General features: G+C 41.2%; 1 protein-coding gene across 1 annotated transcript in view; it reads left to right on the top strand.

Annotated features, from left to right (window-relative positions):
* The window catches only part of sema6bb (sema domain, transmembrane domain (TM), and cytoplasmic domain, (semaphorin) 6Bb), a 191,583-nt gene that overhangs the window by 65,349 nt on the left and 107,613 nt on the right, over nt 1-18,621 (top strand). The window contains 1 exon segment of the mRNA XM_034179613.1: nt 15,881-15,979. Within this exon segment, the coding sequence (XP_034035504.1) occupies nt 15,881-15,979 (99 nt within the window).

An 18,621-nucleotide genomic window follows, 5' to 3' on the forward strand; every position in this document is an offset into this window, starting at 1 on the left:
TGAAATCCAAGTAATGACATGACTTGTGCTACTAATGCATGGCTTACGTAAGGTGTGGGATTTTGCTTGTTTCTGTATTTTGGTTTTTTTTGTTTGTTTTTTTTTCTCTTAAACCTCTTGTCAAGGAAGGTTATTTTTCTCCACCACCATTAGGATTTATGAATAGTTTTCAATTAAATATTGTGAAGAATTGGGTCTTTCAGGTCAAGGATTAGACCATTCACTAAAATTTATTCATAAGAATATGGCCAAAAGAAATGATTAACTACTTTTTGAGTACTTGCTGAAATTTCTCAGAATAACAGCTCTCAACTTAATAAATACACAATATCACAAATAAATCCATAAATTATGACAGCCCCTTTTATACTTTATGAATTTGTACAAAATTAGTTTTGCCCTTTACAATTAGAATTTGTTGGAGTTTTGTTAAAACAGCTCCAGGTTTTCTCCATTGTATGACAGTACAGAAACTCCACTGCACAGTGAATCCATCTGTGTTCAATTTACAGTGTTCAGACATTTATAGGGTAATATCTAAAGTTTGCTAAGTTGCCACCATGCTGGTGCCAAATCTGAATTTATATATATATATATATATATATATATATAATATATATATATATATATAATATATATATAGTATATATATATATATATATATATATATGCAACACTTTTGGTTTTGCTCCCATTTTGTATGAGATGAACTCAAAGATCTAAAACTTTTTCCACATACACAGTATCACCATTTCCCTCAAATATTGTTCACAAACCAGTCTAAATCTGTGATAGTGAGCACTTCTCCTTTGCTGAGATAATCCATCCCACCTCACAGGTGTGCCATATCAAGATGCTGATTAGACACCATGATTAGTGCACAGGTGTGCCTTAGACTGCCCACAATAAAAGGCCACTCTGAAAGGTGCAGTTTTATCACACAGCACAATGCCACAGATGTTGCAAGATTTGAGGGAGCGTGCAATTGGCATGCTGACAGCAGGAATGTCAACCAGAGCTGTTGCTCGTGTATTGAATGTTCATTTCTCTACCATAAGCCGTCTCCAAAGGCGTTTCAGAGAATTTGGCAGTACATCCAACCAGCCTTACAACCGCAGACCACGTGTAACCACACCAGCCCAGGACCTCCACATCCAGCATGTTCACCTCCAAGATCGTCTGAGACCAGCCACTCGGACAGCTGCTGAAATAATCGGTTTGCATAACCAAAGAATTTCTGCACAAACTGTCAGAAACCGTCTCAGGGAAGCTCATCTGCATGCTCGTCATCCTCATTGGGGTCTCGACCTGACTCCAGTTCATCGTCGTAACCGACTTGAGTGGGCAAGTGCTCACATTCGCTGGCGTTTGGCACGTTGGAGAGGTGTTCTCTTCACGGATGAATCCCGGTTCACACTGTCCAGGGCAGATGGCAGACAGCGTGTGTGGCGTCGTGTGGGTGAGCGGTTTTCTGATGTCAGTGTTGTGGATCGAGTGGCCCATGGTGGCGGTGGGGTTATGGTATGGGCAGGCATCTGTTATGGACGAAGAACACAGGTGCATTTTATTGATGGCATTTTGAATGCACAGAGATACCGTGACGAGATCCTGAGGCCCATTGTTGTGCCATACATCCAAGAACATCACCTCATGTTGCAGCAGGATAATGCACGGCCCCATGTTGCAAGGATCTGTACACAATTCTTGGAAGCTGAAAATGTCCCAGTTCTTGCATGGCCGGCATACTCACCGGACATGTCACCCATTGGGCATGTTTGGGATGCTCTGGACCGGCGTATACGACAGCGTGTACCAGTTCCTGCCAATATCCAGCAACTTCGCACAGCCATTGAAGAGGAGTGGACCAACATTCCACAGGCCACAATTGACAACCTGATCAACTCTATGCGAAGGAGATGTGTTGCACTGCATGAGGCAAATGGTGGTCACACCAGATACTGACTGGTATCCGACCCCCAATAAAACAAAACTGCACCTTTCAGAGTGGCCTTTTATTGTGGAGAGTCTAAGGCACACCTGTGCACTAATCATGGTGTCTAATCAGCATCTTGATATGGCACACCTGTGAGGTGGGATGGATTATCTCAGCAAAGGAGAAGTGCTCACTATCTCAGATTTAGACTGGTTTGTGAACAATATTTGAGGGAAATGGTGATATTGTGTATGTGGAAAAAGTTTTAGATCTTTGAGTTCATCTCATACAAAATGGAAGCAAAACCAAAAGTGTTGCGTTTATATTTTTGTTGAGTGTATATATATATATTCTCACGTATTGTTTTTTTTTTCGTGCTCCCGTCACAAAATGAGTCAAATTTTTGTGACGGGTTTTAATATATAATTTTATGAGAAAGAAACTTGTATTATTACGAGAATAAAGTCAGAATTGTATGAGAAAAAACTCGCCGGAACTACAGGCTAAGTCCATGTGGTTCCTCTTCCAGAATAGACATATTTTCTTGAATATTCTTTTCAAAGTTCTGATACTAATGATAATGTGGTTGCAGATGGGCCAAAAGATGATGTACAACTTAAAGCGCTCCACAGATCTCATTTTGAGATGCAGTTATTCTCTCATAAAATTACATCTTTATTCTCATAATATTATGAGTTTTTCTCATAAAATGATGACTCTATTCTCATAATATTTCGACTTTATTCTCAAAGTCTTAAAAGAAAAAAAACTCAATATGGTCCTAAAACACCATAGTATTTTTTTTTTTACTACATTGTTATAAATTTTTTTGCTCTGGACATACCTCTTCCATTAAATTTTATATATATTTTTCTTTCCTTCTCCAGACCTTTCAAGTAGAGGTGGGTGATACCGGGAATTTTGGTATTGATCCGATACCAAGTAAATACAGGCCCAGTATCGCCAATATCGATACCGATACTTTTTCATATTTAAGCTTCATAGATACAAAGGATCCAAAAGACCTAGGATAGAATTTCTCCAAACATTGTGCGTGACAACAAAATACTTTATTATCATAATCAACATTTTTGTTTAAAAAAATGTCACTCAACACAACTTAAAACAAAATCTCCTGAGGTAGAGGGCTGACTCGGGGAGAGCGCTGAGTGGGTGGGCCAGGCTGAGCCTACATGCATGGCTGTTGGCTGGCACCGCTGAGCCACGTGATGGCGCAACAGCAAAAGACCAGAGGGGGGAGGGTGCGCTGCTGTGTGTTGTGTGACACAGCACAGCGCTGCTCTTACAGACAGAGAGTAGACTTTGATGAATCTGCATGCGCAGCAGTCAGTGCATGTGGGAGAGAAAAAAGCTTGAGTATCGATCGTTCAATATCAATACCAGCATTGGTATCGATATTATCAATATTAGGATCGATCCGCCCAGCTCTACTTTCAAGTCTGTCTGTGGTTTACTCAGGTTTAAAGGCTTGCACCTTACCTTTCGTTGTACTGGTTAAAGTGACAATAACGAATCTGTATCTGTATCTGCCATAGTTCTAAAAAAGCACTTGTACCTACAGTATCATGTTGACAAACCAACTGCAGAAGTAGTTTTATTTTTGGTTGATGTGAAGATCTCTCAGCAGGTTTGCAGACGGAGAGCTGCCCAGGTGGTATTCAGGTTAAGTATTGGAAAACACACATGTATGGGTGTTTGTGCGTGTTTTCAATGCCAGGCGGTGCTCAGGTGACCCAATGATCTGTAGGTTTCGCTACAGGTTGTTTCGACTGCTGAGGCCACCGCACGGCTGACCGAGCAGGATAAAAATCTGTTTTTCTTGCTTTCTGTTCATGTTTCCCCTCCCGTCTTCATTATCTCACGTTTTGCTCCCTCTGCGCTTTGATGTTTGTTTGTGTCCTGTGGTGTGTTCAGTCAGAATTACCATCAAACTGAGAAGGTGGCAGGCAGAGGGACATGGATTAGCTTAAACATGCTGAGTAAGGCTCAGAACAGAGTGTTGCTGCTAATTTGGAGCCGCTGTTAATTTATCCTCCGCCCACGTGCCCGCAAACATACAAGCACTTTCCTCCTATCGGAGCAAGTCACTTTGTTTTCACTCAGATTCTACGTCAGGGATTTTTCTGGAAATGACAGGTCGGTTGCTAATTAGCTAGCGAAGCGGGCCCGACAAGCTAAGTGTGTGTTTTGTGTGCACAGAATGTGTGCGGCTGACTGTGTGTGTGTGTGTGTGTGTGGGAGAGTTCTGGCTCAGCGGCGGCTCTTGGCACAGCGTCGAGCTCTTCTCTCTGGTCGCTAACATCAGGGGACCAGCCAGGCATGTAATGGAAACTTTGGAAATTTAGAGGAGCAGCTCACTAAATTCGGCCCCCTGTTGTACTGCCTTAGATGGCTGCTATTGTGTGAGCCAAGCTAAAGCAGGTCGTAATGACAATGTGATGTTTTACGAGAGCGTGAAAAACGTTGAATGGAGAATGATTGAGGTGGCTTTACGATTTATAAACCTGTTTTGTGTTTTGGTATTGGCGGAGGGAAAAGCCGTGTTTGTTAGGTTTTGGGTTAAATCCCTACATTTTAATGAGCTCAAAATAATCCAAATAATTTTTTTTTTTAATTATGTCATAACTTAAGATTCTTTTCCCGATAATAGATGGAAAGCAGATGCAAAAGGTGGAACCCCCTCAGTTTTAATGGTATCTGACGGCTGCAGGTTGTTTGGAGCAGATGTTTTGTAGCAACAGAACCTAGAAGGGCACCCAGAGAGCACATACCTCTGCCAAAGTCCAAAAGTGCTTCGTTTACATCAGTGGCGGCTGCTGTCAGAGAGGGGAAGCTCATTGTCGGCTTACATCATAAAATTTGTCAATTTATTTATATGTAAATTCAAATATGTAAAATGGGCATAAGTTGCACAAGCATTTCACAATTTGTATTTCTATTACATACAGTATTTTATGATGGCACAATTACCAAGTGGTTAGTGTGCTTGGTTTCAGCGTGGAAGGTTCTTGGTTCAAACCCCACCCCTGCCACATTTCTTCATGTAATGTGGAGTTGCATCAGGACGGGCATCCAGCATAAAACGTGGACCAGAATCAACATGCAGGTCCACCTTGGATCTGCTGTGGCGACCCCGAGTGAAAACAACAGAGCAGCCAAAGGGACTTACTTTTACAAGAATATTATTATTGTTTTAAACAAAAATATCAAAAATTTCAAGTAAGCACAAAGAACCTTTATTATTAAAACATACATAACAGAGCCTGACTCTTTGATGGCTTTGTTCCATGCAAATGTTATTTTAAAGATTGACCAGCAGATGTCGCCATATGTAATTATAGCAAAGCTTCAAAACACTGAACCATTGCTTCATATTTATTCAGTGTTTCAAAAAGTTTTGTTTTCTCCGTCACTAATTTTCATGAATAAAATACATCAGCAACCACTAATTATTACCACATATGCTTGGATAGAGTTATAATTATGAATACTTTGATGTTGTGTTGCGAACCAGGATGTTAATTAGCATGTGACGACTTTAAACGCTTACTGAAGAACGAAGCAGCGAGTAACTCACCGAGATCTTCTCACATAACGTCTAATCAAGTGTGCTTCTCTGTTTTTAGTGTACACAAAACACTTTGGCATAAATGTAAAAATGCATAAATATGCAAAAATGTGCAAACTAATTCTCATTCCTATAGCTGTCAATCAAAACAGGATTCAACCTTTCGACAGATCATCTAATCTTTGTGCAGAACTCCAGCGTCCAGGCCCGCCCACCGCTCCATTCATCCCCATAGACTCTGTGTCTGGGGGCGTCCGGTGGCGGGACAAAATTGAGGCTTTGTCCAACGGCCGTCGCATTTTATGGCCGTCGCAATGAAAAAAACCTTTCCAGGTAGTCCCATTGAAGTGAACAGATGCTCGGCTTCTACAGGAAAATGCCCTGACCACAAACCGGATGACAAAAAAGGTTTATGAGAAGTTAACAAAATAGAGTCAATCGATTTGTGATAAGCAGCTGATTCTGACTCGTCTTCAAGATGAACTTGTTCTGACGCATTGTAGTCAATGAAATGATAACAAACTGTTCATATTTGACCATTATTTTTTGACATTTTAGGGGAAGCTGAGCTTCCCTTGCAGTCTTAGAGAAACAGCCTCTGTTTTACATCTCTAATAACAAATGTATGTTTTTCTCTATCATTTTCATCATGGGAAAGTTACTCATTTGATTGACTTTTTCTGTAAGATTCTTCATTGATCCTGACCTTTAATCCTGATTGCTGATCTGTGATCTTGATCATGGCATTTGTTCCTGATCACTTGTTTTTGATTTCTAATCTTTCACCCTAGCCTTTGATCCTGATAACCAAGTGTTGATCCTGACAGCTTTTTGATTGCTTTGTTCCTGATCACTCATTTTTAAATTTCTGACCTGTCTCCCTGATCTTTGGTCTCGATCACTGACCTTTGATTTTGATCTCTGTCCTTTGATCCTCATTGCCAAAATTTGATCCTAACTCCTCTTTTTTATTGCTTTTATTGTGATCTTTGATTTTGATGACTTATTTCTTATTCTAATCACTGATGATGGATCATTGAGGAGTCAAATAAATCACAACAAAGCTGCCTCAAGGCACTTCACATGAGTCAAAGATCAAAGGAAGGCTCAGAATCAGTTAAATCAGGATCAACCCTCAAAGATCAAGAATCAAAGGCAGACTCTGCCCTTTTATTTTAGTTTGCACCAAAATTTAACCATGGCCTCCTTGGTTTGAGTCTTTAATCTGCACCAAATTTCATTAAAATCTCTTCATGGCTTTTTGAAATATTCTGCTGACCAACTGCTGGACAAGAAGCAGCAAAATCGTAACTTCCAGTCTGTCTGTGTGTGTGTGTGTGTGTGTGTGTATTAGTATACCTGCATTTGACATGTAAGAATGCATTTGGACATTCATGCACTGTGTGCATTGTGGCGTTTAAGCTGTTTGTGCTCAATGCACAAATAATGCTTGTTGGGGTAACAGCTGCAGAAAAGACCTAGGCTGGATAACATCTGCCTCAGTAGAAAATCCTGCTACCGGCACAGTGTGCAGAACATCGACACACATCCACTCATATACAAACACGTTCCCGCACACCTGCTTTTATCCGGCCACATTCCCTTGTTCTGTTCTGCCATTCTCAACTGTACGACCATGTTTGCACTGAGACGTGTGCGGTTGTGTAATTCATCTGTGCTGGAGATTAATTTTTCAGAGCCCAGGCAGCATTGCCACTGTTAGAAAGAGGAGCAGGAGAAGGAGGAGGGCTGCAGTCGTCTGGGTCTGTTGAAACCTTGCCAGCCAGCACAGGTGGCGTTTTGCCTGGATTCTGCCCAGAGAGCGAGGGAACACATAAGAGGGGAGGAGAAGGAGGCATCGGGACACACAGCATTGGGAATTATGTATAATATGTTTTAATGTGTAAGTCCAAGTAAAGCTTCATAGTAATTCAAGAACTGGGCTTTTGATAAAGACTCATACCTGCAGTTGCTATGTTTCTGCCTGGAACACATGAAAAGGAGTTAATCAAACATATACACAGCAGGAAGAGATTTTTCGTGTCATGTGTGACATTTAAAAAGCAGTCAAAAGTGACCTCCTGTTGGTTTTTCCTCTTGTGATCATGCGATGTCTCTTTATAAGCATAAGATCTCTGCCAAATGCACACAGAGTGCAGCCGCTTGGCTCTTCTAAGAATTTACTACTCTGTCCAACATGCTGGCAGAAGTCCTGGCTCATTATTAGGACTGCGCTTCATCTGGTTTTGTGATTACAGCGCTGAACCAGCCAGCCACCAACTGACTGCATTCCCACTGACAAATGATTCTCACATGAGTGCACGCACACAAATAACCGAGCACACACAAGGCAATATCGGCGTAGCTGAAGATGTGTATTTCAGTTTTACTAATTCATAAAATATTTGAGTGGTTGCAGCAACAAGGGTTTTTTGAAACATTGAACACAGAGATCACTGAAGCACTCATCACTCTGGCTCTGTTTCATAAACGTAGTGATGACACAACCAACACTGTCAGTGCTGTTGCGGAGAAAGTTTTAAAATCACATTTTATTCTCCTTTCCTTCCAATATGCACCACATCTGTTTCTGATGGATAGTGCATGTGATACACCCTTCTTAATGGATAGTCAAGGAGCGATTTCCACGTGTATGAGTGAGTTTTTCCTCGTCGCCGTGTCCGTTTTCCTCCTGCTGACATAATCTACAGGTGTGTAGCCAGAGGGCAGTGGGGACTAAACCCCCAAGAGTAAAGGTCTACTTTTGAAGACATTTTTGCACATAATAATAATAATAATAAGAAGAAGAAGTAGAATATGTATTTTTAAGAACTAACATTGTTCAGTCAATATTGCTCTGAGTGTCCTACTTTTCCAACTATACTTTTGCACTAAATGGTATTGATAACTTATATAAAAGTCACAGTTCTGTCACACACATCAGCATTCACTGAGCATCACCCCGGACATCCTGCTCAGTTGCAAACTCCATGAATCAGGGATGTGACATTCGTGGAAGATTTTTTTTGCCAGCCAAAAACATGCTCCACAAATATCACATATGTCACAAACCGACACGCACTATTAAGAACCCTATTCAGATGCATTAAGTCATGTTACGAATGTCATGAATGTGCCACGAATGACTGGAGACTGATATTCATAACGCATCATGCCTATGTATAAACGCAGGGTAAATAGCTGAGTAAAGTTGGATATGCCCCAAAATGCACTTGCACTGTGTGCTTTAGACTGTGTGCTATCAATCAAGATAGGGCCCTTTAAGAGGCTGCCATCTGAGGCTGCAGTTATTCATCTTGCTACATTTATTATATGTACCACTACTGTGACATTTGACATTCACATGAAAACTAACACACAAAAAAATGATTCTTTCTTTCCTGTTTTTTTTTTTTTTTTTTTTTTTTTTTTCAAATGCTGTCAAAATATGAGAATCCGGCAGTTGGGAAGAAACATGTGGAATAACACTTACCAATCTCTCATATCCCGGCTTTCCCCTCTGATCACTTGCACATGCACACATATGTATGTGTGTCATCTGACATCCCTATAATCACAGCCAAACCTTCTGCTCCACCCCCCTCCAGAGATACCAATGCAAGCAGGGATCTTGCTGTAGACCCCCTCTGGTATGTGTGCTTGTGTAGTGGAGTTGGTGCCGTTCTGGCTGGAACACTCATAGTTCATTGGCTCCTGTCCACCAGTGATCAACTGTACACCACCACTCATTCACACACTCACACAGGTGGCTGGATCTGCCAACCACAGGCAGTGTGCACCCCGTATTTTTATTCTTTAAAGTCAAAGGTTGTGACAATTCAAAAGTGTCGCCTGCTACCGACATTAAAAAAAACAAAAACAAAACAGAGGTTTAGGGGCGTGGGCCCGGTTTCATAAAGCAGTCTAATCTTTTAGTCTGTTAAACTTACTTTGCTGACTACAGTTAGTTGCCCAACATTATCCGTCTAATCTCCATTTCACATCGACGGCTAAACTTGTATATTAACCGTCTCACGTTAGTCGGCGATTTTCACAGACATAATTGCCGTTGCCAAGAAACACATCCAATGTGTGACATTTTTGTTGACTTTCGGGTTGGTCGTCGTCATGAACTATCCAGCCTTTGTTTTGTTAACTGGCTTTATTAACCTTTACGGACACATTCGAACTGCAGAATGATGTGCTTAGCTCTTGAGGCCCCCTGACACTTGCATGACTTTGATCCATGCACTTGCACGCTCTCTGTCTTGCACAAGAGTAAACTCATCTCAAACTCGTTGTGAACCGGTGTAAGCTGTGCACAGGCTTCGTGCACGTGCGCAAAGAAAATTTTGAAATGTTCAAAATCTCTATCACGCATTTATGACATGACCATTGCGCAAACAACTCAAAAATACAGTGTGCATGTGAGTGATTGCATCAGCGCATGCATCAGAGTGCAGCTCGTCTGATCGATTATAACCAGATGTTAAATCTGTCATAAACATAATTTTGCAGCTGCACACAAGAAGGAATGAACATGCAACTGTTTTACCAAGCTATTACAATATAAGCATGACAAATAATTACCTTTTTAGATGTTTCCAAATGCATTCTCCACCACATTAAGTGCGCACATGCATGCAAGAGAAACAGAAAACCTGCAGCTGGAACAATTAGAGGTGTTATCAACAGCCAACACCGATAGAAAATAATTAATACACTACGAAATATTTATTTCATATATGCAGCATCCAACACGCGGCAGCAAATGGAACAAAGCTCGACATCCAGCGGGTGGGATCATCACAACGATGTGCGTGCAAGTGTGCGGATCAAAGTCGTGCAAGTGTCAGGGCACCTTTAGCCTAGCAGTTCTTCTTCGACACTTCCGCCAAGTCTTTTTGTGCACACAACACTGCTCAGCGATGCCCAGTGGCTAATGTGAGAACTCTCAAAAAAAGATACATGACAACCGTCTGCTACAATGAAAAACAGAGCAAGCTCTCCCTTTGGAGGAATACGAGCGACGTAGGGGAGCTCCTGAGTGATAGCTGCCATTTTTGAGGTAAGACACTGAAGTTTTGTTGACTAAAATAAAATTAGCCTCCTCTGTACCAGGCTAAAAACTTCAGTTGGGTAACGCAAAACTTTAGCTGACTAAACGCTTTGTGCAACGACTAACGTCAAAAAATTAGTCAACTAAGTGAGTTTATTCAACTAAATGAGATTTGACTGCTTTTTAAAACCGTGCCAAAGTTTACTAAGATCCCAGATAAGGATTACTAAATTGTGTGGGCAATCCAAATGTTTGCATGTTGGGGTGGAGACACTTTTGGTGTGTAACGTGGGGGGCAGATGGCAGTAACGTGATGTACACAGCACGATGTAAATGAGGATTTTACACGTTAATTGTGAAATTCAATCGGTCACTTAAGTTCTTGGATGCAGGTGCAAGGCAGCTCTTTATCCACATCTAATATACCTGGAAGACAACTCAGTACTCAAATAGCAGCATATTGTATTGATTTATCTAATACTATCTATATTATACTTACTTTCATCTTTTGTCTAATGTATTTTAAAACTGATTACACTCTGCGCTGTTTTTAATTGGACGTGAGAATTTCCTCAAATCCAGATGTGACCTTCCTTTAAATAATTTGAGCTTCCTTGCGTTTCTTTACACATGAACTCTGACATATAACTATGATCACATGCTGGCAATTAAAAAAAGAAAACAATCTCCTATTTCAGACATTCAACTCCTGCTCCATCCGTGGCAACAATCACGACGCACTCCACCTGCAGAATGAACCACAACCGCACATCCGCCTGCCAAAACGAGAACCAAATGTCTGAAACAGGAGAAAACTTCATGTTTGTTTGTTTGCTGTAATAGCGAGTTACACATGGAGACATTTATTCTTAAAGAAAAAAACAAACATGAGGTAAAGTTAAGCATGCCAAAAGATTACAGTGCATGTTTGTATTTTTTATATTTTTTTTTATTCTGTGCTTCCTCTGTACTGGAACAGCAGTCTGTCAAGGAAAGTGTGAAACATGCATAATCCAGCACACGCTAAATCTCTTTTTGATGTTGATAGATCATGTTGCGTGTGCAAACCTCACCTATTTGCATGCTTCCTCCCACAATTTTGTCCTTTTGGTTGGACAAACCCCGAATTGCATATTCATGAAGGCAAGCGCACTAAATGGACAATACACTATTTTGCACATTTGACAGATGCAATCTGCATTATTAGTAACTCAGCATGCAGGTGTAGATGCGAGTGCAGTGGTGTTTACGCACATTTTTACACATGTAAACCTTCAGTAAATTAGGCAATTAAAACAGTGGGATTAAGTTATCTGCAGATGAGCTAACACAAGACAACCACTAAAATGTAATTACATCCGCCAAGGATGTAATAAAATCATCAGCATTTACTTATTTGTCTGTCTGTTAGCAGGATTCCATCAAAACTACTGCACTGATTTTGAGGAAATTTTCACCACAGATAGATATTAGGCCATGGAAGACTCCACTGAATTTTGGAGGTGATCTGGATCTGCATTCTGCGTCAAGATTTCACTTTGTATAGATTTTGAAGGATTATATCAAAACTACTTCCCGGATTCTCACTAAATTTGCACAACAGATAGATGTTAAACCATGGAAGACTCCACTGAATATTGGAGGTGATCTGGTGTCGCTGACGGAAAGCCCCCCCCCCCCCCCAAAAAAAATCTGTTTGCCCTGCCTTCACTGCGCATGCATTATTTCGTAGCGTTAGCAGCGAGTTACCGATTGTCACCTTGTTTCTGCTTCAAACTGCACTCCAGTCATCATCTATCTCAGCCACAGAGCTCTGAAGCTTTTGTACGACAATCATTTCCACATAAATTCAGCATTATTTCATAATAAAAGACAGAGGGCCGATCAGAGCGCCATGGTAGCACATCTGAGTGCTCCTACGTCATTTCAAAGTGTCAGTAGCGACTCACCGATTATCGCCTCGTTTCTGCTTAAAACTGACTTTAGAATGATTTAAGAGGTTTTACTTTGTCATCTTATGGTTAATGATCACATTATTCCCTTTAATCACTTTGGGTGTAGAGAGTCAGACTCAGAGAGTCAGTCTAAGACACATGCGCAGTGAAAGCAGGGTGGACCAATTTTTAGAGGGGGCACCCGATCTGGATTCTGGATCAAGATTTCACTTATTTAGGCTTTTAAGGATTATATAAAAACTGCTTCATGGATTCTCACCATATTTGCAGCACAGATGGATATTAGGATTTGGAAGATGTCACTGAAGTTTGGAGGTAATCCAGATTCTGGATGAGGATGAAGTCAAAACTACGTGATGGATTTTCACCACACATTTGGTGTTAGGCCTTAGAAGACTCCATTAAATTTTGGAGGTGATCTGGATCGAAATCCGGATTCTGGATCAGGATTTCACTCGTCATGAAATGTAGTGGATTTTCATAATGGGGTTATCTAACCATAACCATAACCGTAACCCAAACGCCCCATGGCGGGTCCACAAAACACCCGTGTTTGTGATCTATTAGTTTGTGATACCATCATGAAAAGAGATCCCTTTACATGATGCCATCATGAATTGCTGTGAGACATGGTTGAGTATTTCTAGCAGTACCCAAAGATCCTCTGAACAGACCAAGTGCTAACGATATCTAGTTGTTACTGTGGGTCACTGGTTAATGTCCAGGACTCACAACCACACAGACAGGAAGCACCAGGAGAGGAATGAGGTTTGTATATAATTGTATCAGGTAACTAGTCAAAAAAATGTTAATCTTTTGTGATTATTTTTGTTGTCTCTGCATTCATGGAAGAAATTTTGTGAATAAATTTTAACAGGAGCTTGAAATCAATTTGTTTCTTGATTTGGCTTTGAAAGATTTTTTACGTGCAAGTTTTCTCTTTGTCTCTTTTTAAACTATATGAGCACTCTCAAATGAAAGATGTAGCCGCCTTGAAACCCCAAACTGATTTTCCCTACTCCTGCATACTGAGGGAACACCAGCTGTGGCGCTATGGTCATTTGGCACCCTTCCCTGAGGGTGATCCACAGCGCAGGTGCTTTCATGCAGCAACTAGGAAAAACCAGCGAGACGCCCACATCTCACTTTACTGAGGTGGTTGGCTACTTTTGAAAGGTGGGGATAGACTGGCAGTCTGTCTTGGTGGTTTCCAATTAAAACCCGGAGTGGTTCTGCAGTGTGGTGGATGTGTTGATGCATTTCCACAGTGCACGCTCCCAGACTTGACCCGCACCAACATCCCCTCTCCAATTCAAACCATTATAAAGTCATCATCCTTTTAAAGATCAGATAAACCACTTAACTTGAGTAAAAGTACTTTGGCTGAATTGAATCTGTCCTTATTTCTGTCATTCTAAGTTGAACTATTGCAGAAGAAAGTTCCTGGTGTAAAATGTGTAGCAGTCAAGTAATGACTGCCACACGTTTGTGGCAGCTCACATCAGCTCGCGCAGCGGGGTTTCAGCATCGAATAATTATTTTCTTTCCAACAGTCAAGCAAACTGTGCACGTCCTCTGTGAGATAATGAGCTGTTATTCGTTTTTGCTCAAAACCTGTGTTGTCCTGTACAATCCTCTGTGCAAAAACAGCCCAGGGGTTACGCATATTTAGTCAGTATTTACTGCAATTTGGTACAGTGGTGTAGTTACATTTCAGCAGGGGTGACGGCCGAGTGGTTTGTGCGCTTTATTTCATCTGGAAGGTTAAATGGTAAATGGACTGCATTTATATAGCACTTTTCCATCTGAATCAGACGCTCAAAGCGCTTTACAATTATGCCTCACATTCACCCCGATGTCAGGGTGCTGCCATACAAGGCGCTCACTACACACCAGGAGCAATAGGGGATTAAAGGCCTTGCCCAAGGGCCCTTAGTTATTTTCCAGTCAGGTGGGGATTTGAACCCATGATCTTCTGGACTCAAGCCCAACACCTTAGCCACTAGACCATCACCTCCAGTTCGAACCCCGCCCATGCCATATTTCTCCGTGTAATGTGGAGCAGCAAAATGTGTACCTAATCAACATGCAGATCAGGATCTGCATGAAAACAAGTGAGCAGCCGAAGGGTCGCACAGTGCAATTCCATTTTGCATGATTTTCATTGTGTGCACAATAAAATGAATCACTTTATGACATCATTGATGTGTTTGAAAGAAATTCACCTTAAATTTGCAATTTGTGTGAAATTGTTCTGGCAGATTTTGATTGGTGTCAAGTAGCAGATTTTGTGGATAAACTCAATTCAGTTATAAGCAGGATTTCCATCTGTTAAATATATGTAGCCCCAACTCAAATAAAATGCATTTATGCAAGATAATTTAATTTAGCTGCGACTGCATATATTTATTAGATTGAAATCCTGCACATAATTGAATTGAATTCATCCAATGAGTCATCTGTTTGTGTGATACACTAAAAAAAAACTAACTCATTGGATCGGATTCCACCTAACAAATATATGTCGTCTAAACCAAATTAAATTACATTATCTTGCATGGATGCACTTTTTTTGAGTTGGGACTACATATATTTATTAGATGGATATCCTGCACATAATTGAATTGAATTCATCCAATGAGTCATCTGTTTGTGTGATACACTCAAAAAAAAACTAACTCATTGGATTGGATTCCACCTAACAAATATATGTCGTCTAAACCAAATTAAATTACATTATCTTGCATGGATGCACTTTTTTTGAGTTGGGACTACATATATTTATTAGATGGATATCCTGCACATAATTGAATTGAGTTCATCCAATAAGACATTTGTTTGTGTGATACACTCAAAAAACTGACTCATTGGATTGAATTTCCATGTAATGTGTGTGTGTGTGTGTGTGTGTGTGTGTGTGTGTGTGTGTGTGTGTGTGTGTGTGTGTGTGTGTGTGTGTGTGTGTGTGTGCGCGCGCACGCATGAATGTGCTTTATTTGAGTTGGGGCTACATATATTTATTAGATGGAAATCCTGCACATAATTGAATTGAGTTCATCCAATGAGCCATTTTTGAGTGTTCAGATAGATAGATCAGCTACTTAAAGTCTCAACAGGCTGTGTTAAGTATGATTTACAGTGTGATAATGGTGTGTAAATCACACATGTCACTAACTAAAAAGCTTAATTTCACTGAACAGGTTGAAGAAATTTTCCCAAACAAATAAACGCAGTTTTTAATCACAATACCTCGATCAGTTTGCCTTTCTTCTCCTCAGCGTTGCCATTCCTTTCTGATAATCATGTATCTGTCTCTCTCTCTCTCTCTCTCTCGCTCTGTCCAGGATGAATGCCGTAACTTCATGAAGGTGCTGCTGAGCAGACAGGGAGGCCTGTTTGTCTGTGGTACAAACGCCTTTAACCCGCTGTGTGCCAACTACACTGTAAGTTGGTCGTACCCTCTCACAGCCGCATGCTTTATCTGTTCTAAGTGTGCAAATGTTGTAATAGTGTTGTAAACATCTATTAAATGATGTTTTCTTCATGGTGCCCATATGCAGGTCTTCACATGAGGTGGGCTTTTTCTTTTCAGCTACAATGTCACCTCTCTGAGGTGATTTCTTTCACATCCATGCTTGATCTTAATGACTTTGACCTCTTACAGGTATCTGCAGTCCCTCATAAATCACAACACCTGAAGACATCCAAGAAACATCTCAATGACACCTTTGGTTTTAGTGGAAAATCTCAATCTGTGATAACAATCCTGTGCACATGTACAAGACATGAGATAGCTTGAATAAATGACAGTAACCTGTTTATTGGGTCAATGGTCTTGCAAGATTTTGATCGTGTGTGAGTAAAGTATAGTATTGTAGATTGTTAGCTTTAATTCAAGGAGCTCAACAAAAAATATAGCAGGAAACATTTAGAGATCATAGATATGTTTGTATCCACAGTCCCTTCATTTTCAGAGGCCAAGTGAATATATGGCTTATTTGAATACAACTCATTATTTTTACAGCTAATTTGTTTTTCTTGGGTCAGAGGGCAGGTCCATGAACATTTTCAAGTCACACAATACGTAATGGACTTCATTTAGATCAATCATTAAGAATTACAAATGTCATGGTATTGCATGACAAATCTGTCTGCAGTAGGTGGTTCAACCAGAGAGACTCAGGACGCAAGATAATCCATAAAGGTAATATCCAGAATGTTCAGAGGAAGGCAGGTCTTTTTGTGTGGAGTTTGCATGTTCTCCCCGTATTTGCGTGGGTTCCCTCCGGGTGCTCTGGATTCCTCCCACATCCAAAGACATGCAGGTTAGGTAGAGTGGAACCTTTAAATTGTCCGTAGGTGTGCATGTGATTGTGTTTGTTGGTCTAAATGTGGCCCTGCAACAGACTGCCATCCTGTCCAGGGTGTGCCTCGCCTCACGCCCTATGACTGCTGGGATAGGCTCCAGCCCCTCGTGACCCTTAATTGGAGTAAACAGTTGAAAATGAGTGAGTGAGAATTGAGTGGTACCAATCATTCAGGACTATATACTCTGTGTCAGTGTTGAGTGATATTGACATCTCCCAGAATCCACTCATCAGTGCCTCATGTAATGCTAATATTGGTGCTTAAAAAAAGAATGCATATAGAAATATTATAACTCAAAATATGCGACCTTCATCGGCCTGTGACCGCCAACACTCACTGGATCGGTCCATAGCTGAGTGTGAAGCGGCTGGGATGAGGATCAGTACCTCTAAATCTGAGGTCATGGTTCTCAGCAGGACACCGATGGAGTGCCTACTCTGAGTAGGGAATGAGGTCTTGCCACAAGTGAAGGAGTTCAAGTACTTCAGGGTCTTGTTCACGAGTGAGGGGACAATGGAGCATGAGATTGGCCAGAGAATCGGTGCAGCAGGGGCAGTGTTGCATTCACTCTACTGTACTGCTGTGACGAAAAAGGAGCTGAGCCAAAAGGCGAAGCTCTCAATCTACTGGTCAATCTTCATTCCTACTCTCACCTGGTCATGAGGGTTGGGCCATGATTGAAAGAAGTAGATCACAGGTACAAGCGGCTGAAATGGTTCCTTAGGAGGGTGGCTGGTGTCTCCCTTAGAGATAGGGTGAGAAGGTTGGTCATTCATGAGGAGCCTCGCGTTGAAGGGAGCCAGCAGAGGTGGTTCGGGCATCTGGTAAGGATGCCCCCTGGGCGCCTCCCTAGGGAGGTGTTCCAGGCACGTCCATCTAGGAGGAGACCCTGGGGAAGACCCAGGACAAGATGGAGAGATTATATCTCCACACTGGCCTGGGAACGCCTCGGGATCTCCCGGTCAGAGGTGGTCAATGTGTCCTGGGTCCCCTGCTGAAGCTGTTGCCCTGTGACCCAATCCCGGATAAGCGGTTGAAGATAAGTGAGTGAGTGAGTAAAATATACATGAAAGATTGTACATTATTCTCATGATTTTATTTGAATTTGTACAATTAATCAAGTAGGGACCAAAGGAAGAACTTTGCTAGCAACATTTGAACAGTTTAAAGCTGAGACCACTGATCTAAGAGGGCTTGACATCATTAATAAATACATTAACCATTTTTCCATAACTGGGATGCCAATGGAATCTGTGTGTTTGTTGAAGTGAAAAGTTACAGGTTGATTATAATTGTCTGTGCAGCACTCGGTACCTCCCCATTAGGTATTTAGCCTTGTTTTCTACCATTTCCACTGCCTTGTTTCCTCAAGTACAACAGTTGTTATTTCTCAGTGGTTAAACTTTGCGGTTTGTCGTGCTTGTTATCACGGAGACTCAGAGATGGATAATCAAGAAGAACACAAAGAGTAGACGGGCAGGGGGGAGTATTCAGAGAGTAGCAGTAAAAACGTGACTTGTTTCTCGAGTTTGATTTCTGTGCTTGTGGTTAAGCAAGCAAAACTATTCCCCAGTCACAGAAGAAAGGGTGCAAAAAAAACAAAAAGAAAAAGAGAAGAAACCACAGTTCAAACCTACAAGTGCTGCGCCGGCTTGAATCAACCAATTATCTGCAGCGCATTGCGAGTCTTTACCGCGCTCTGTCCAAAATATGTTGT

The sequence above is a fragment of the Thalassophryne amazonica genome, chromosome 10, assembly GCF_902500255.1.
Source record: "Thalassophryne amazonica chromosome 10, fThaAma1.1, whole genome shotgun sequence".
Taxonomy (NCBI): Eukaryota; Metazoa; Chordata; class Actinopteri; order Batrachoidiformes; family Batrachoididae; genus Thalassophryne; species Thalassophryne amazonica.